The sequence below is a fragment of the Cyclopterus lumpus genome, chromosome 6 (genome assembly GCF_009769545.1).
Source record: "Cyclopterus lumpus isolate fCycLum1 chromosome 6, fCycLum1.pri, whole genome shotgun sequence".
NCBI classification, from domain to species: domain Eukaryota; kingdom Metazoa; phylum Chordata; class Actinopteri; order Perciformes; family Cyclopteridae; genus Cyclopterus; species Cyclopterus lumpus.
The window spans coordinates 7117097-7132215 of record NC_046971.1 but is presented as its reverse complement, the minus strand read 5'-3'; the positions used below and the strand labels follow the sequence as shown (position 1 = coordinate 7132215).

The window sequence follows — 15119 nt, the reverse complement described above, 5'->3', positions numbered from 1 at the left end:
TAATCTGAACATAATCTTAATTTTTTTAATTCCCAGCCTTTTTGTGTGGCTCCTTTAAAGTGTTGAGTTGTAGTGGATTTTATATATACTTGCACATGTAGATATGCTGAAGGCAGGGTAATAGGTTTTATTGTTTTATTCTGAAGGGGAACTTCCGGTCCCTGACCGGATGTGTGCGCTTTGACCCCGCCAGCTTATTAATTAGGGTCCGAGCGACTCAGAAAGTCCCTATTTATTTGTTTTATTTGTTTTACCTTTTAGCTATTTTAGCTATTCTTATTTATTTATTTTTAGCTTTTAGGATGTTTTAATTATGTGAAGTGTCTTTGAGTATTATGAAAAGCACTATATAAATTAAATGCATTATTATTATTATTATTATTAATTAGCTTAGTGAACAGAACGGCGGCATTCTTTGAACTTACCAATACAACTAACCATTAGGTGTGAATTCATTTGCATGATCTTACTAATAGCCGAGCATTTGTTCTGGGGGGATGGTTCTACTGGATTGGTGGGCTCGAGACAGCGACGGGCTGGCGCTCCTTTCTGGCCCCACGGCCGTGAACGCTATATGACTATTATCTTTGCCATTAAATATTGTTAAACTTTAATTCATTGAATCCTGAATTTCCTGCGGCCACGGGACCCGAGTTCTGAACATATCTTACAAAAGTCATCAGTGTTTACTTGCAAACTTTTGTCACAGTTTGCAAGTATATGAGATGTGAGCAGTTAAACCACACAGTGATTAGCCTTTCAGATTGATTGATTAATTAATTACAGCAGTTGTTTAGAGGTCTGAAGGTCCTCCCGCTGTTTTACAATCACATGTAAGATTAGAGAAAACATACATTTTTGTTTTTCATATATGTTTCCCTATCCTGTTGATATTCACACTGCCACACAGACTGATTCAGTAAACTTCATTAACTTCATATTTCTTGGTATTATATTAGTTAACATGTTCACAGGCTGCAGTCATTAATGATATATTTTGCAAATTGGTTTTGTAGTTTTCATTAGAGCCAAGTCAGCTATCTCCCATGGAAACAGATTAATTATGTAAATAGTTCATATTTGATCACACAACAAGCTCAAAACAACTGAGTGATCGAGAGTAAATAATAAAGTTAATTCACCCAAAACTGCAGGGAGTACAAAACAATCGCCACAGTCCACATGATTTGGAGTTAAGATGTAATTGATATGTTGGTATAAAGAATAGTAAAGCAAGCTGTCGCACACACCCATTGCTCTCAGTTCACATATTTCTCTAATGCTCATCTGAATATGAAATGTGTGGAGAAAATGTAACAAAAGCCATACGGAGCTCCCCATGAAGCCGATATTACAGGATTATAATTATGTGAATGAGCTGTGTGAAGTCATGCTTACAGCCCTGAAGCCCACTACATTATTTTCTACAACAGATCTGGTTTGCCATAAACCCTCAAAACAACAGCAACAAGAGAACAACAGGGAAATATACACAAAGCCCACTCAGCCCCTCGGATTCTTAACGCACAAACATGTGTATTTCCCCACCATGGAACCAGACGGCATGAAAGCATCACCATGTAAGTGCCAACAACAAACAAAGGGAAAAACAATGTCACTGTCAGCCACTTCAAGAAGTCAATTTATAATTAATACTGATACCAACGCTGCCAACTTATTTAATTAGTGGAGCATTAAAGTAGAAAACAGCAAACGCAAAGATAAGGTTACATCGGAGAGAAAAATTAAACAGCTCAGTCTCATAACTGATTGATAATCCCAAACCCACAAACACCAACTCAACAGAGCCAACACATTAATTTCTAATATGCATGTCAGCACAAGCAGCCAGTATTTGTTTTCTTTCTTTCCCTTTCTGAAGTTCTCTTTATAGAACCACGGTAGTGGAGCAGTGGAAAGAGCCGGGGTCAAGATGGCGGCTACGATAACGACGGCTTCCGGATGAAGTTGGCTTTGAGGAGGAGAGGTGAAGTGACAGTGAAGGTGAAGTCAGGAATCAGTGGCCTCGTAAATCAATGTTGTTATCCTGCAGCAGAGGGAGATCAAAAGCAGGCTTCGTAAAGTGACCCAATAAGGCTAATGGAAGTCTAGCTTGCTCGTGAAATGATATTGTAGTGGCCATTTGTCCAATAAATCAAAAACAAACATGAATCAAATTGCCACTGACGCACCGTGGGTTTGTGGTTTACGCAGCTAAAAGAAAGCATTGTCCATTCAGGAATCCGTTTTTCTGATCATTTATTTAACTAAACAAAACAAGCAAACAAACAAAAGAACAAAGGAACTCCTAACGCTGCCTCTACTGCGCTGGTAAAAAAAAAACATAGGCCTACCCAGGTGCATGCTTGTCCTGTACCTGCCTACTCCTACATATAACCACAGGTGGCCACAGTGTTACCCAATTAACGAACAAATGAACCACCAAAAGACTAAATATGTCATAGACAACAACAACAAAGAATTAAACTAAACTAAAAACTATCACAAGAAAAAAGCTATTCTAATATATCAAAACATCTAACTTAAATAAGCAAACAACTTGAATTATTAAACAATACTACTTGTCAATAAAATAACTAAATACTAATATCAAATAAATAGCTCAAAATGATATATTAGCTATAAAGCGGATGGAAGTACAGTTACAGTAAAAAAAGTTAGCCAAAGACTGGGCGAGGCACTCGTGAAAGGGTGTTTTCAATATCTAAATATAAATAAATATCTGTTAAACCACCCCACCTCTATTAGCTTTTCTATGGGAGCTTGAGGAAGGGTATAAGGGATTAATGTAAATCAAATGGGTCAAATGCAGAGGACAAGTTTGCCCCAGTAGGATCTGGAGAGTAAACATAATTTTGTTTAAATTATTCTTCATTATATCCTCCTGAGTAACAGCACCAAAGAAGAAGTGTGGTTATTCAGTATAATAATTAAAATAACAACAACAAGCTTACTCTTGAGAGAAAATAATGGTCTGTGTACATATATATTTTTTGTTGTTGTTCAAATTAAATGAAATTTATTTGCCACCAATGTACACATTTTTTAATGGCAGAAACTTTTTAAAGTCAATTAAAAAAATATCTCAGGATATCATTACATTTACAATATTCAGTTGAAACCCTGAACTTTGTTTACTTTCTAAGATGTACTTAATAGGGCAACGTCTGATACAAATTAGTTTAAGAATTTCATATATTTCATAAAATGTAATAAAATACATATAAATGATCATAAATTACCACATTGTTTGTCAATACACACAAAAAAAAACCAATATATCTTATCATAGATTAATTGAAATGATTGATTCCCCTTCTATGGTGTTCATACCTCCTCCCAGCCTACTGCTCTACAATGAGTGCATTAGAAACATAATAATAAGCCCCATAATGATTTTTTTATTGTTGCGGCACACGTAAAATGTTTCTTATTTTTAACACTGCAGAGAAGCTTTGAGAGTCTGATTTTGTGGACACCTCTCATCATTTTTATGTTGACTAATGTACAGTGAAATGTAACCCATCTCAAGCGATTTGGCCTTAATATTAACTAAGTAATTACAACTCTCGTAGTTCTTTAGGTGTATTAACACTCCCATGATACCGTCAACTCTGTGATAACTTATACACCCACTCATACAGCAGTGATGAGAGCGATGCTGCTTCCTTAGCTCTGCTCCCCTTTTCATCCACAGAGAGATGCATCTGTTCAGTGTGACAAGTTAGGCAGACATTACTCATGTTTCCTGTGACCATTTTTGGATGGACTCCAGTGGGTTTGCAGAACAACATCATTTGTTTTCTTCAAAACAGACATTCAGTTTGAGAGTGTGGTCACCCCCAGTCTATAAATGATACACACTGTAGCATGAAATATGATTTAATGATTTATATAACATTCTCAGCCCTCGCTTAACAGGCAATATAAGTTAGTTTTCTCTTTACAGTGACTGTTTTACAATGTTGAGATGTGGAGTCCTAATGGAGGCAGAAGAAGGGGTTGTTGTTGGACCAGAACAGACTTAATCCCTCAAACGTTTATCCTGAAATTCATCCTTGTTTGTTCTGATGGATTAGAAACTGATGACAGGCTAAGCTGTGACCTTTTTCCTGACATGTGTACAGTGGCTGAAAGACATTAGTCGCCCTTGGCTTCCACTCACATTGTTGTGTGTCTTTAAGATCGTCGCAATTGCATGTCAGAGTCACAAATGTTTGCACGTACTGCACACACATCCGTGCCTCAAATTGATTCAGGCTAGGACGCTTAACCGTACACTATTAACTATTAACAAAACATACAAGATCAATTCAAATGGGCATTTACAGTACAGGTCATTTTTTAAAAAGACATTTATTTCATATCAGGAAAGCAGATAATTGGTGATGGTGATGTTATCATAGGTAAAGAAACAGATAAATCATTTTGTACATTTGCATGAATATTGTTCAATCCATGTCATTTACAGATTCTATTTGAAGGCGCAGTAAACAGTCCATTCATATCCCTTTTGCACCAAGGTTTTAGCCATTTATTGCAACAATAACACACTTTTTTTTGTCTTTTTTAAAATATATTAGCAAACTTCATACAGACTCAAAACCCTTTGACTGTACCTGAAATACACAACATTTGATGAATAAAAACATACATTTCCCTTAACATTCAGATACAAAACAGAATCAGATAAAGTTACATAAAAGACAGTATGCAGAAAGATTTATTGATAATATTTTTATAGACCACCTAATGTTAGAGATGACAAACAAACATGTATGATTGAATGGAATATGTAACACCCGACTATCAAAATGTATACTTGAGAGGCCATAAAATGCAAATAGACGGCACTTTATTGTTCATTCATGGTTTGGTCGTGTACTACAATGGGTTTTGCTTTTCATAAAGCAATGTGCTATTTAATTTTCAACAAACAAATCTTGTTTACTATCACTCGGGATGTGTAGTTCAAAGGCTGTGAATTGGAAAACAGAAGATGAGCCATTTTGATTTCATAATACTTTAACTGCCCTCTGAAATGACTAATTTACATGATGAACAAGAGCAACACACACCTCAGTGTCTCTGTCTTCTCTCTCTATACAGTAGCTCTGTTTCCATCCCACTGCTAAGCCAATTTTATGCAAACCTTTTGAAATGTCAGGGGAAATAAAATGTGAATTTAGAGCATTTTCAATCACACTGGTGGAAACAAATAAATTGGCTTCCTGAATGTCAACAAACACATCTGCATGAAAACGGGGTGAACCGAATAAGTGTGAACGTCGCTGTTGTTACTGTTTATAGTTCCTTTAACCTGGAGACCAAAACAAAGAAATTCACACATCAGCTTGCTAATATACGAGCTAAATCCACCAAACTAAACCAGAGTAACAATGAGTCAAATCAAGACATTTCGCATCTTTCCAACACAATGGATCACAATTTGCATTTATTTTTTTTTGCAGTTTTCAAATCTGCAAAAAAGGCTTTGATGGTATCACATCTATTGTCTGTCTCTCATTCTCTGAGCCTCCCTCCATCGTTGCCTACATGTGTGTGACATTGACTTGTGAACAATTCAATGGCAAAAAAAAAAAGACAGAAATGACAGAAATGACAATATAGCATTCACAGACTATAAAAGGAGCAGGTCACAGACTGTGAGGAGGAAGCAGGGGACTAAATTCATGCTTATTGAGAAGTGGCAGTTAAGGATGATGGATTTCTTTAGCAAGAATTAAAAGTGCCATAATCCAGCAGTGTCACACTGAGAAGGAAATACAGTGAAGGAAAGAGAGTAAGATATAGCGAAAGAGTGAAATAACACCGGGTTACACATCCACGCCAACTACATGTTGACTGAATGTGAACCAAATTGAAAACATGTATTAAAAAAAACTAAAATGACAGCCTGCTTCTATCAACCAGTCAAATCTGTTAAAAATGTTACCACTTCATCTTTTTATCCTGTCAGACATTTGTGTAAAAAAAACTAACATAATCAAGCATATGAATTCTTGAGTCATGGCCAAAAATGAGTTTTGTGAGGTCACAGTGACCGTTGACGGATTTTTGTGGAAATTCGTGCCAAATTTGAAGAAATGTCCTCCCGAGGTATTCACGAGAATGGACGGTGGCGAGAATACGTTTTGATGCTGATGCTGACCGTGCCATTGAAGACACGGATTTGTGTTGATAATGTATGACTTGTTGATGAAGCTTCATGTACTTATTTTTTTTTAATTAGCTCGAGGGCATCAGTAAAACATTTCGAGAATAATCAACTTCCCCGTCGACATGATGTACAGCATTCGTAACAGTTTATAGAGGCGGAGGAAACCACAAGCTGGTCGAGTGCTTCACCTTTTCTCTGTCCTTGAGTTTCCTTGAGTGTACCTCCTCTCTCATTTCCCTTTGTGCTTCTTGAACAGCGCGTACAGGACCTTCAAGGTGGCGATGGCGTCCTGAGAAACAATATCTGTCACACAATCAGGAGACATTTAGTGGGTATTTATAATGCACCTTCAGCATCTACCAAGGCACCGATGCAGTGAGCGCATGCTTTTTCTTTGCGCAACATTAGCTAATAACTTTTCCTCACAATCTATGCTAACAGGTCAGGTGGAGAAAAAAAAATTAATAAAACATCGGATGGACATTTAATCAATACGTCCTTGGTGAGACGAGATCCCAACAAAAAAATGTGCACTCTGTTGTAAGATGCACTTACTGAATGAACGTGACATTAAGATCGACTCCACCGCTGGCTAACCTAATTAATGCACGCAGCGCGCTTCTGCTTTTAGACCCTCGCTGCCGGGATTCCTCATTCCATCACTGTAATTATGCCAGTAATTAAAAAGACACTAAAAGTGAATTAAATTAGCTACTCGCTCCTGGCTTAGATTAATTGTGCTGGTCCTAACAGGAAACAGTTTTTCGTGTTCAGGATTTGCTTCACAATTACAGGCTGCCTGGGCGATGTTGTGGAGAAACTGTAGCGAGTGCGAGTCGAGCTCGGAGAGAATACGCAGCGTCTTGTCAATAATGGATCTGCAGGGAAGGGAGGGAGCTCCATTTGCTATTGATTGATGCACACACTTAGATGAGTCTGCTGTTCTATTTTACACTTCTTTTTTTTGATTGATTTAATCAACACGACACCCAAACATTACACCCCCGAGCATGATTGTTGATCTCAAGCTCATTCCTAAACCATGAGTCCTAATATGCTGCTATAAAAGACTTCTCTAACGCGTCTTCTCCTCAGGATGTTTTTTTTTTTTTTTTTTTTTAAAGCTGGCTGCAGGGATTTGCTCCCATTCAGCCACAAGTGCAGGTCGATGTGAAAGTTCATCCCAAAGGTGTTGGATGGGGATGAGGTTCAGGGCTCTGTGCAGGCTAGTCAAGTTACTCCACATTAAATGGGGAAAAAGCATTTCTTTATGGAGCTGGTTTTTGTTATTTTAAAAACACAGCATGGGCTTCACAAGGTCAGTCTACCTCAGATACTTTGACCATTTACTCTGATTTTATTTTAGTTATTTGATTGCGAATTACACAAGTTAAATAAACATATACCTTCCACGGTGAAACATTTATCATGCAAGGGATCTGATTTATGAGCTGAATTATTATTCTCTATTGGTAGTCATTCACCTCAAATAGCTTAGTGATGAGGTACTTTTACATTTCCTCTGAAATAAATGACCAAAACAGTCAGTTTCCCATGAACCTATACGCTCACCTTATTAAAACCAAGGAGAAAGCAATGTAGTGTTTTCACTGCTGTGGGATCATTTGGATGAACACTCTCACACAAACCCATGCTACAAATCATGAAATCGGGATTTTACGTTGGGAAATCTGATAACTGGCAGTTGCAAGTAGAAACTGACAAACACAAAAATGTAAGAGTATTAAGAGTAGTAAGTCCATAGATACAATCATAATATTTCTGGGATGTGTCTGATAAATGGGTGGTACACTAGCTGGGCTCATGAATACAGATACCATATCTTCCTCCACACACACACACACACGCAAGCACACACACACACACACACACCCACCGTCGCCATAGCGTCGAGGTTAAATCCCTGTGTCTATCAACGGGCACCAGAGTGGCATCGTCCCCTTGAGACTGTCTCCCTCGCCGTGCGACTCTAAATGAATGATGATGACCTCGGTCTGAGACAATCATCTGCAGTGATCGAGACACTAGTCACATATTCCGCAGGCAATTTCATCTCTTTCCTTCCAAAACACTGTCAAATCCGCACTCCGCAGAGCAGTGGAGATTCAATCAAACTACCTCCGCCCGATACCTGATAGACAACCTGATTTTGTCCGTTTCCGTATCGCAGATAAATGCTCTTCATAGTTGACATCATCCAGATTAGTTTGACATTGCGGTCGAGGAGCTTTATTGTTGTTCTGTTGCAATCATTTTACTCGCAAGCACTTCTGTTTTCTGTTGTTGTTGTTGTTGTTGTTGTCCCATCCTCGGTGGCTGGCATTTTAATTTGACTTTATTCTGTCGCCAACACGGCTGAATGTGTATGTTGTGTGAGCAGTGTGTGTGTGTGTGTCATTTCCTCACCTTGCGGATCAACGCTTGACACTTGAAGGCCTGTGTCATTAAGGAGATCCAAGGCCAAGGTCACGTTGTGAAGCTAGAGGTCAAACACAAAGTCCAGACACCACATATACATTAGTCATACAAATATTAAATTGTGTTCAATTTACCCATTGATATACAGTATATTAGTATAGTTTTGTGTGTATAGTTAAAGTATTGTACACATTAAGTAACTATCTCTTCAGTGGTATAAGAAGTATTTTGATATTTTATTTATGTAAAAGTATGGTAATGTAATGACCTGTACTTGTATCGCGCTTTTCTAGGTTTCCGACCACTCACAACGCTTTAACACTACTCGTCATCATTCACACATTCACACACCGTGTTGCTACGGGAGCAATTTGGGGTTAAGTGTCGACATGGACTAGCGGAGCCGGGGATCGAACCACCGATTCTCTGATTGAAGGACGACCCTGCTCCCCACTGAACCACATTGCCCCTCAATACAGGGGGGTAACCAGTGATTTGTGACATTATACATCATCACACATTATAAAACTATGTGAAACATAATCTTCCATAAGGTATTATGAATCAGGCTGATATATAATGTGTTTATAAGGAGCTTGTTAGTTCAAAAAGGTATGTTATTGAAGTGTCACTGTGTGTTTAATATATTAGGTTATTCATAAACTGCTCATACCTGTAAAGTCATAACTTTTTCATAGACAAGTCCTATTGCTTCAAGTAAAACGAGATCAAAGATATCATTATAAGTGACACAGAAGTAATTATGCATCTACTTTTATTATAGGAATAGTAAAATATTCATGTTATCATATCTAATATTGTAATGGCTATAATTTTGGGTCAGCTTTCAGTACTGAAGCTCATTATCCACCACGCTCTTGTGGGAAATAAGATCATCTAAAATTACACATAAAAGAAAAATCATTACGATTTTACAGTAGTACTTTTAATGCAGTCTGTGCATATCTGCACAAAAATTGAATTAATCCTAATTTAAATGTGTACTGTCTCTCTCTTCTGACTGTAAAATGAGCATCACCTGTGAACATCTACAAATAACAAATAAAGTAAGTAGTGTGTGTGTGTGTGTGTGTGTGTGTGTGTGTGTGTGTGTGTGTGTGTGTACCATCTCAGAGGGACTGACGGGAGTCAGGTTGAAGTGACACAGCGGGACACAGAAGCCTTCCAGCTGTCCGATCAGCAGCAGCAGAATCACGCCGTCAGCGAACTGGACAGAAAACACACCGGAGCTTTGAGCCCGTCAGAGGAAGGTGATATAATCTCAGAGGAAGAGATCAATGACTCTTTTTTCTATCTTATTTTACAGGAAAGCTCCAAAGGTGTTTTTTGTACCTGCGTGTCCATATCAGCCACCTGCAGACCCATGGACGACATATTCTGGTTCACAAAGTGTAAGATGGCCTGAAAATGGACAAAGTCAGTTTGAAAAGTTGAACATATGTTGCTGACAGATTAGGTATGTATCAAAATCATTTTTATTATTTCCTAAACTTTTATAGACTAAATGATGAATCAAATGTTCAAATAAGGATTAAATCATTTGTAATAATCATTAAGAGGAGCCCTGCTGGAATCTGTTGATTTATCTATGATTGCTTGACAAATAATTGGCAACTATTTTGATAATCAATTAATCGTTGCATTCACTAATAATTTCAATCAATTAATAATAATACAAATTATTAGCAGATTAATCAATAACAAAAATAGTAGCCACAAGCCCTATTTAAAATTGCTAATTGGTTTAAATACGCTGATCCAATCACAAATACAATATACCCGAAAAAGCATTTCTTTCCCATTTGATAATTTCATGCATCATGTTTGTTCCTATGTTTATAAGTTAATTCCACAAATAAATTGTAGTTATTTATACCCTGTCTTTACACAACGACATTTGCTCTCTCACTGCTGGTAGAGATGAGACAGTTCACTTCTCCCTTCCTCTCCTCGTCATACCTTTTTCACCGTGTCGACCTTGTGAGCCTCAAGTTTCAGCAGCTGCTCGATGGGATCCTCCCCTGAGTGACCAGACAGACAGAAAACGGTGTTAAAGTCCTCGCAGGTTAGATGCTGCTTCAGTGACATTCAAAATGTCATATCGGCTCATCCTCCGACAGCTTTTCACTCACTTTCAATCTTGCTTTGGGAGCCTGAGCCCGCATCCCTGTTGGAAAAAGACAACAACAAAACAACAGTAAAAACACAAGGTGTTTTTCTCACACCCGCAGAATGACACGGGACATAAAGCTGCTCACCGCTCCTCGGTCAGGACCTCCGTGTGTACATCGGATTTGATTCCACTTCTGCTCACCTGCATGAAAATGAAAGTGAGAAGCAGTTACACAAGATGTGTGTTTAAGAAATGGAGCAGAAAGAAGAAGAAGAAAAACAAACCCTGCTAAAACTTAAGCTGAAACTCACTTCCACAACCACAACTTCGACCGTCACATTCTGAGGCAAATCCAGTTCAGGCTGGAACGCTCTCACCATGGCAACCAGCAGATGAATGGTGGCCAGAAGGTCTTTGTTGTGGATGACTGACAGGCGAAACAGCAGAGAACAAAACACGCACACACACACACACACACTCATAAATGAACACAAACTGAAATTGAATTACTACTGAAAACTTTACATTATAATCATGAAATCAAACCCTGTTTTTGATCCTGTTTATGGTCTGCAATAGCCATTTTATTCATGTAAACGTTCTCCACAACAGCACCTCTCTATGACGTTTTCATTGGTCAACACTTACACACACATTGTGAGACCAACATAACGTTGTTCTTTATGCTACAAGTGCGGCTGGAGTTAGGACCACTTCAGACTTTTTTGTCCCCACTCCATGTTTGGGCTTAGTGGCGGAGTCCACCAATCCCATGCTGGATTCAATTGCCTATGCAATTCCTACACATATAGGGACACACAGGAAACGATGGAGCATGTAATTATCCTCTTTTTTTTTTTTATTAGCCTCATTGTTCACTGTTCATTCTTCTGTAGCCCTTTCAAACATTTACATTAAAAGCGTGCAACATTAAAAGCGTGCAACATTAAAAACGTGCGACATGGTCGTGACTTTCATTGTGAAGGAGTTGCAGGAAATGCAATGTATTTGTTTGAGGTAAGTGCTCACCACCATCTTTTAAAACCAAACAAGACAATAGTCCCTTTTGGAACGTCGTGTTTTTTTTTTGTTTTTTTTTTCCCAGGATCAGTTTACGTGACCAGAACAGAACCCCACCGTGTTTATCTCCACCCAAAATCCCTCACAGTTGGTGTAAGCAAACGTGGCACCCTTGAGCTAGCTACTAAATCACGATGTGATTTTCGAAGACGTTGCCAGAACGGAACATTTGTCCTCTTGTTGCTTCCGAGCCCAGTCAGCTGCGTGACTCACGTTTGACGTTCCACTTGATCCGACTGCCGTCCTGCAGGCCCAGTCTCTTGTCCAACTGCTCCAGGATCAGTCCCAGCTTGCGGATCTGAGCGAGGCTGGTCAGTGCGATGTCCGCCACAGACACGTGCACACCGGCCAACCTGGCTGTGGAAATCAGCAAATTGTTATGATTTTTATGATGATGAGGAGGAGTATTATTTTTGTTATTAGTAGTATTAGTAAAATCACAATTATTACAATTATTAGAATGATCATCTTTATGTTTTTTTTTAAATTATTATTTAAGGGCTTTGTTTTGGATATTATAAATGACAAGCTTTTAGGTGAACTAGGGGAAACATTTGTTAATCTTCAAATTTAGATAATGGTACAGTGGAAGTACAGCAATGATGAATGACCACACTAGGCTTTCATAGAAATGTGTATTAACTCACACAGCAGGTGATGAAGCACCAGTCCATCATACAGATCCTCCTCCAGACTCTGAACCACTATGTGCTCTGCTTTCAAAGTGCTATTGATCCAGTAAACCAGTGCCTACCAAAACAACAATTTATCACACAGTCAGCTACAAACACCAAACGCTTTCATCTTCTTTTTTCCTGTTTCCAAAGTGCCAAATGAAAAACAGCGTGACACCGTGTTTAAAGAAAAAAAGAAAATTCTCTTAGTTGATTTTCAAAGATAATACGATCCTGAAGTAGATGGAAATGATGACAAATACAAAATACTCCCCCCTGGGATAACTGGATTTGATTTTGTTTGCACTCCCGACTCCATATATGAGACATGCCAGGCTTATTTAATTATTTACTCATTCACTGCTGCTTGCATGGAGCACTTGTGCTGCCATCTTTTCCAATCAAAACCTTTTTTTTTTTTTTTGTGAGATCCAGCAGACTCTGCCGACGAGTCCCGGACTCTTAGCTGTCTCCCATCACCTCTGATAATTATGTTCATTAAAATTTCACCAATCCTTCCTCCTCTCTCCCCGTGTCAGATAATATTCAGGATTCAGGATGAGCTTTAATGCTGCAGTAAATGTGTAATCGAAGACAAAACTCTATATGTCGATAACATCTTACCTGCTTTAGTTTTTCTAGTTTGGGGTCTTTTAAAGACGTTGGCTGAATGAACGTCTGCTTCTCTCCTGTGTGGGATATATTCACAACGTGCATTGGTCAGATTGTATTGTTTCTTATTTCACCGCCTTTTACACTTTACGCTTTAATTCTGTGATTGACAGCTTTATGATCATCTCTGGCCCTTGAAGTATTTGATTTATTAAAAGGCAAGAACTATGTGTTTTCTCATTAACAATATGCACACATTTTCTTTTTTTCAAAAGCCTCCCTGCTATTCTTGATGTAACTAATAATGATCCTAACATCCAATGGTTTCCATTCATTCCCAAATGGAATGGAAAGGAATTAGCATGAAACTTGTGTAATAAATCACATTGAACATTTTATTTGTTTTATTTTAGATAAATGTGGCGCGATACTGCAGTTTAAAGCTGCTCAACTCAATGTCTTTTTTTAGTTTTAGCGTTTTCAGCTCATTGTTTTGTTTTTATGGCCCTCAACTTTACTGTTTTTATCCACTCTCAACAGAGTTGTTTCCAGATGGACTCAGCCATTTCCAGAAAGAAAGGTTTCGATTAACCCACTAACCAGCAGGCAGGCCATGTTAGCGATATCTGGTGAACATAGTGAAACATTGGGGTGGTGGAGACCAAACCATAGCTCTAAATGAATGATAATGTTTCTCCGTGTCTGCTGGATGTGTAAATAGGCAACACTGTGGTTTGCAAAAATGGACATGTTATTCATGGTATTGGACCTAAAACAGACAAAACTACTGCTCTGGTCATTTTAAAGGATAGCTGATTGGAAACTTCAGCAGTCTGAATTAACCAAAGCAAATAAGCAATTCCAAATAATATATCTAATTTTTTCCATTATGGACAAGACGAATGAGTACAGCCACTGATAATTATGTAGGTGTGAGTATTGTATCAAGATAGACTAAATGTATTACACAAATCATGATTGACTGACCGTGAAAAGACTCGATGTGTGTGTCTTCCTCTTTGTGATACTCAAAGATATCCGCCTCCATCGCTTCACCTCAGGATGAGATATTCAACACCTATGAGCAGAACCTGCAGCAGAAGAGCTTGAATACAAAGAAACACTTTCTCCATGAACCTGTCTGGCCAGAAAGTTTCTCTCTCTCTCAATGGGGGGCTCTGTGAGTGTCTTCAACCAAAATTTGCTCAACTTCCAACCGCTACAGTGGAGTTACTCGCTGACCAGCAGTGGAGGAAGCTGATTGCACTGGCAGGCAGCTTACTGTTGCATGAAAATAAAACATTTCTGCTTCATGGGTGCAAAGAAAAACAAGCTGTGCTCAGTGGATTTCTAGAGTTGGGTTTGTTTTATAATTGAGGATGTGAAATTTATCAAAAACACAACCGAACAAAACCCGAAATAGGAAGATGTTTCCTCACTTCCTTTGCTCTTTTACAGCGGCAGGCTCAACACATCAAGTACTCTCTCCCCCCTCCACAGATTTGCAGGGCTGCACCTCTCTCTCTGAATCTTTTTTTTTTATTTTATTTTTTTTAAATCACACAGTCTTGAGACAAAGCACAAGCAAACACAAAGTAACACTGACACAGCCAACGTGACCTGGAGCGTGTCAAACTGGTGTTTCCTGGATGTGAAGAAGAGAAAAGCTACCGGTGAGAAACTTGACTTCTTGTGTGTTGTGGGGGCTTCCTGTTTGACAGTAACTTTCAAACAAAGTCACAATACAAAACACCTTTTTAAATGCGCTTACCTTTGGCACTCTTTAGAGCGACTTCAGCTGAATTTAGTTCCTTAACTGATGTTTCCACAGAAGCGGAGGGCTGTACTCTGAGCAAAAGGTCTGACGGCAGCCAAGTTCAAACCGTCGCTTTGAAAGAAAATAACATGTCACAGGGCCGAAACGGAAGATAAGCACAAATGAGAGGATGTGGCAGAGAAGAAGGTAGCGCTTCCTCTT

The 15119-nt window shown here is 38.6% G+C and overlaps 1 protein-coding gene across 4 annotated transcripts; it reads right to left on the bottom strand.

Moving 5' to 3' along the window:
• Nucleotides 1-4358: 4358 nt before the first annotated feature.
• parvg (parvin, gamma) lies at nucleotides 4359-15090 on the bottom strand. 4 transcript variants are annotated; one of them, XM_034536149.1, is made up of 14 exons: nucleotides 14913-15090; nucleotides 14129-14232; nucleotides 13154-13218; nucleotides 12503-12605; nucleotides 12069-12212; nucleotides 11087-11202; nucleotides 10921-10976; nucleotides 10795-10829; nucleotides 10622-10683; nucleotides 9995-10063; nucleotides 9768-9869; nucleotides 8630-8702; nucleotides 6391-6491; nucleotides 4359-5341 (listed from the first exon to the last, which is right to left on the bottom strand). In XM_034536149.1, exons 2-14 carry the CDS (start codon nucleotides 14187-14189, stop codon nucleotides 5222-5224), a joined length of 1107 nt encoding a protein of 368 aa, XP_034392040.1. In that variant the 5' UTR covers nucleotides 14190-14232; nucleotides 14913-15090; the 3' UTR covers nucleotides 4359-5221. The 4 variants fall into 4 exon arrangements, with proteins under 4 accessions (XP_034392040.1, XP_034392039.1, XP_034392042.1 ...); XM_034536148.1 differs by having other exon boundaries at nucleotides 14129-14246; nucleotides 14913-15088; XM_034536151.1 differs by having other exon boundaries at nucleotides 5229-5341; nucleotides 6391-6505; nucleotides 14129-14246; nucleotides 14913-15088.
• Nucleotides 15091-15119: the final 29 nt, after the last annotated feature.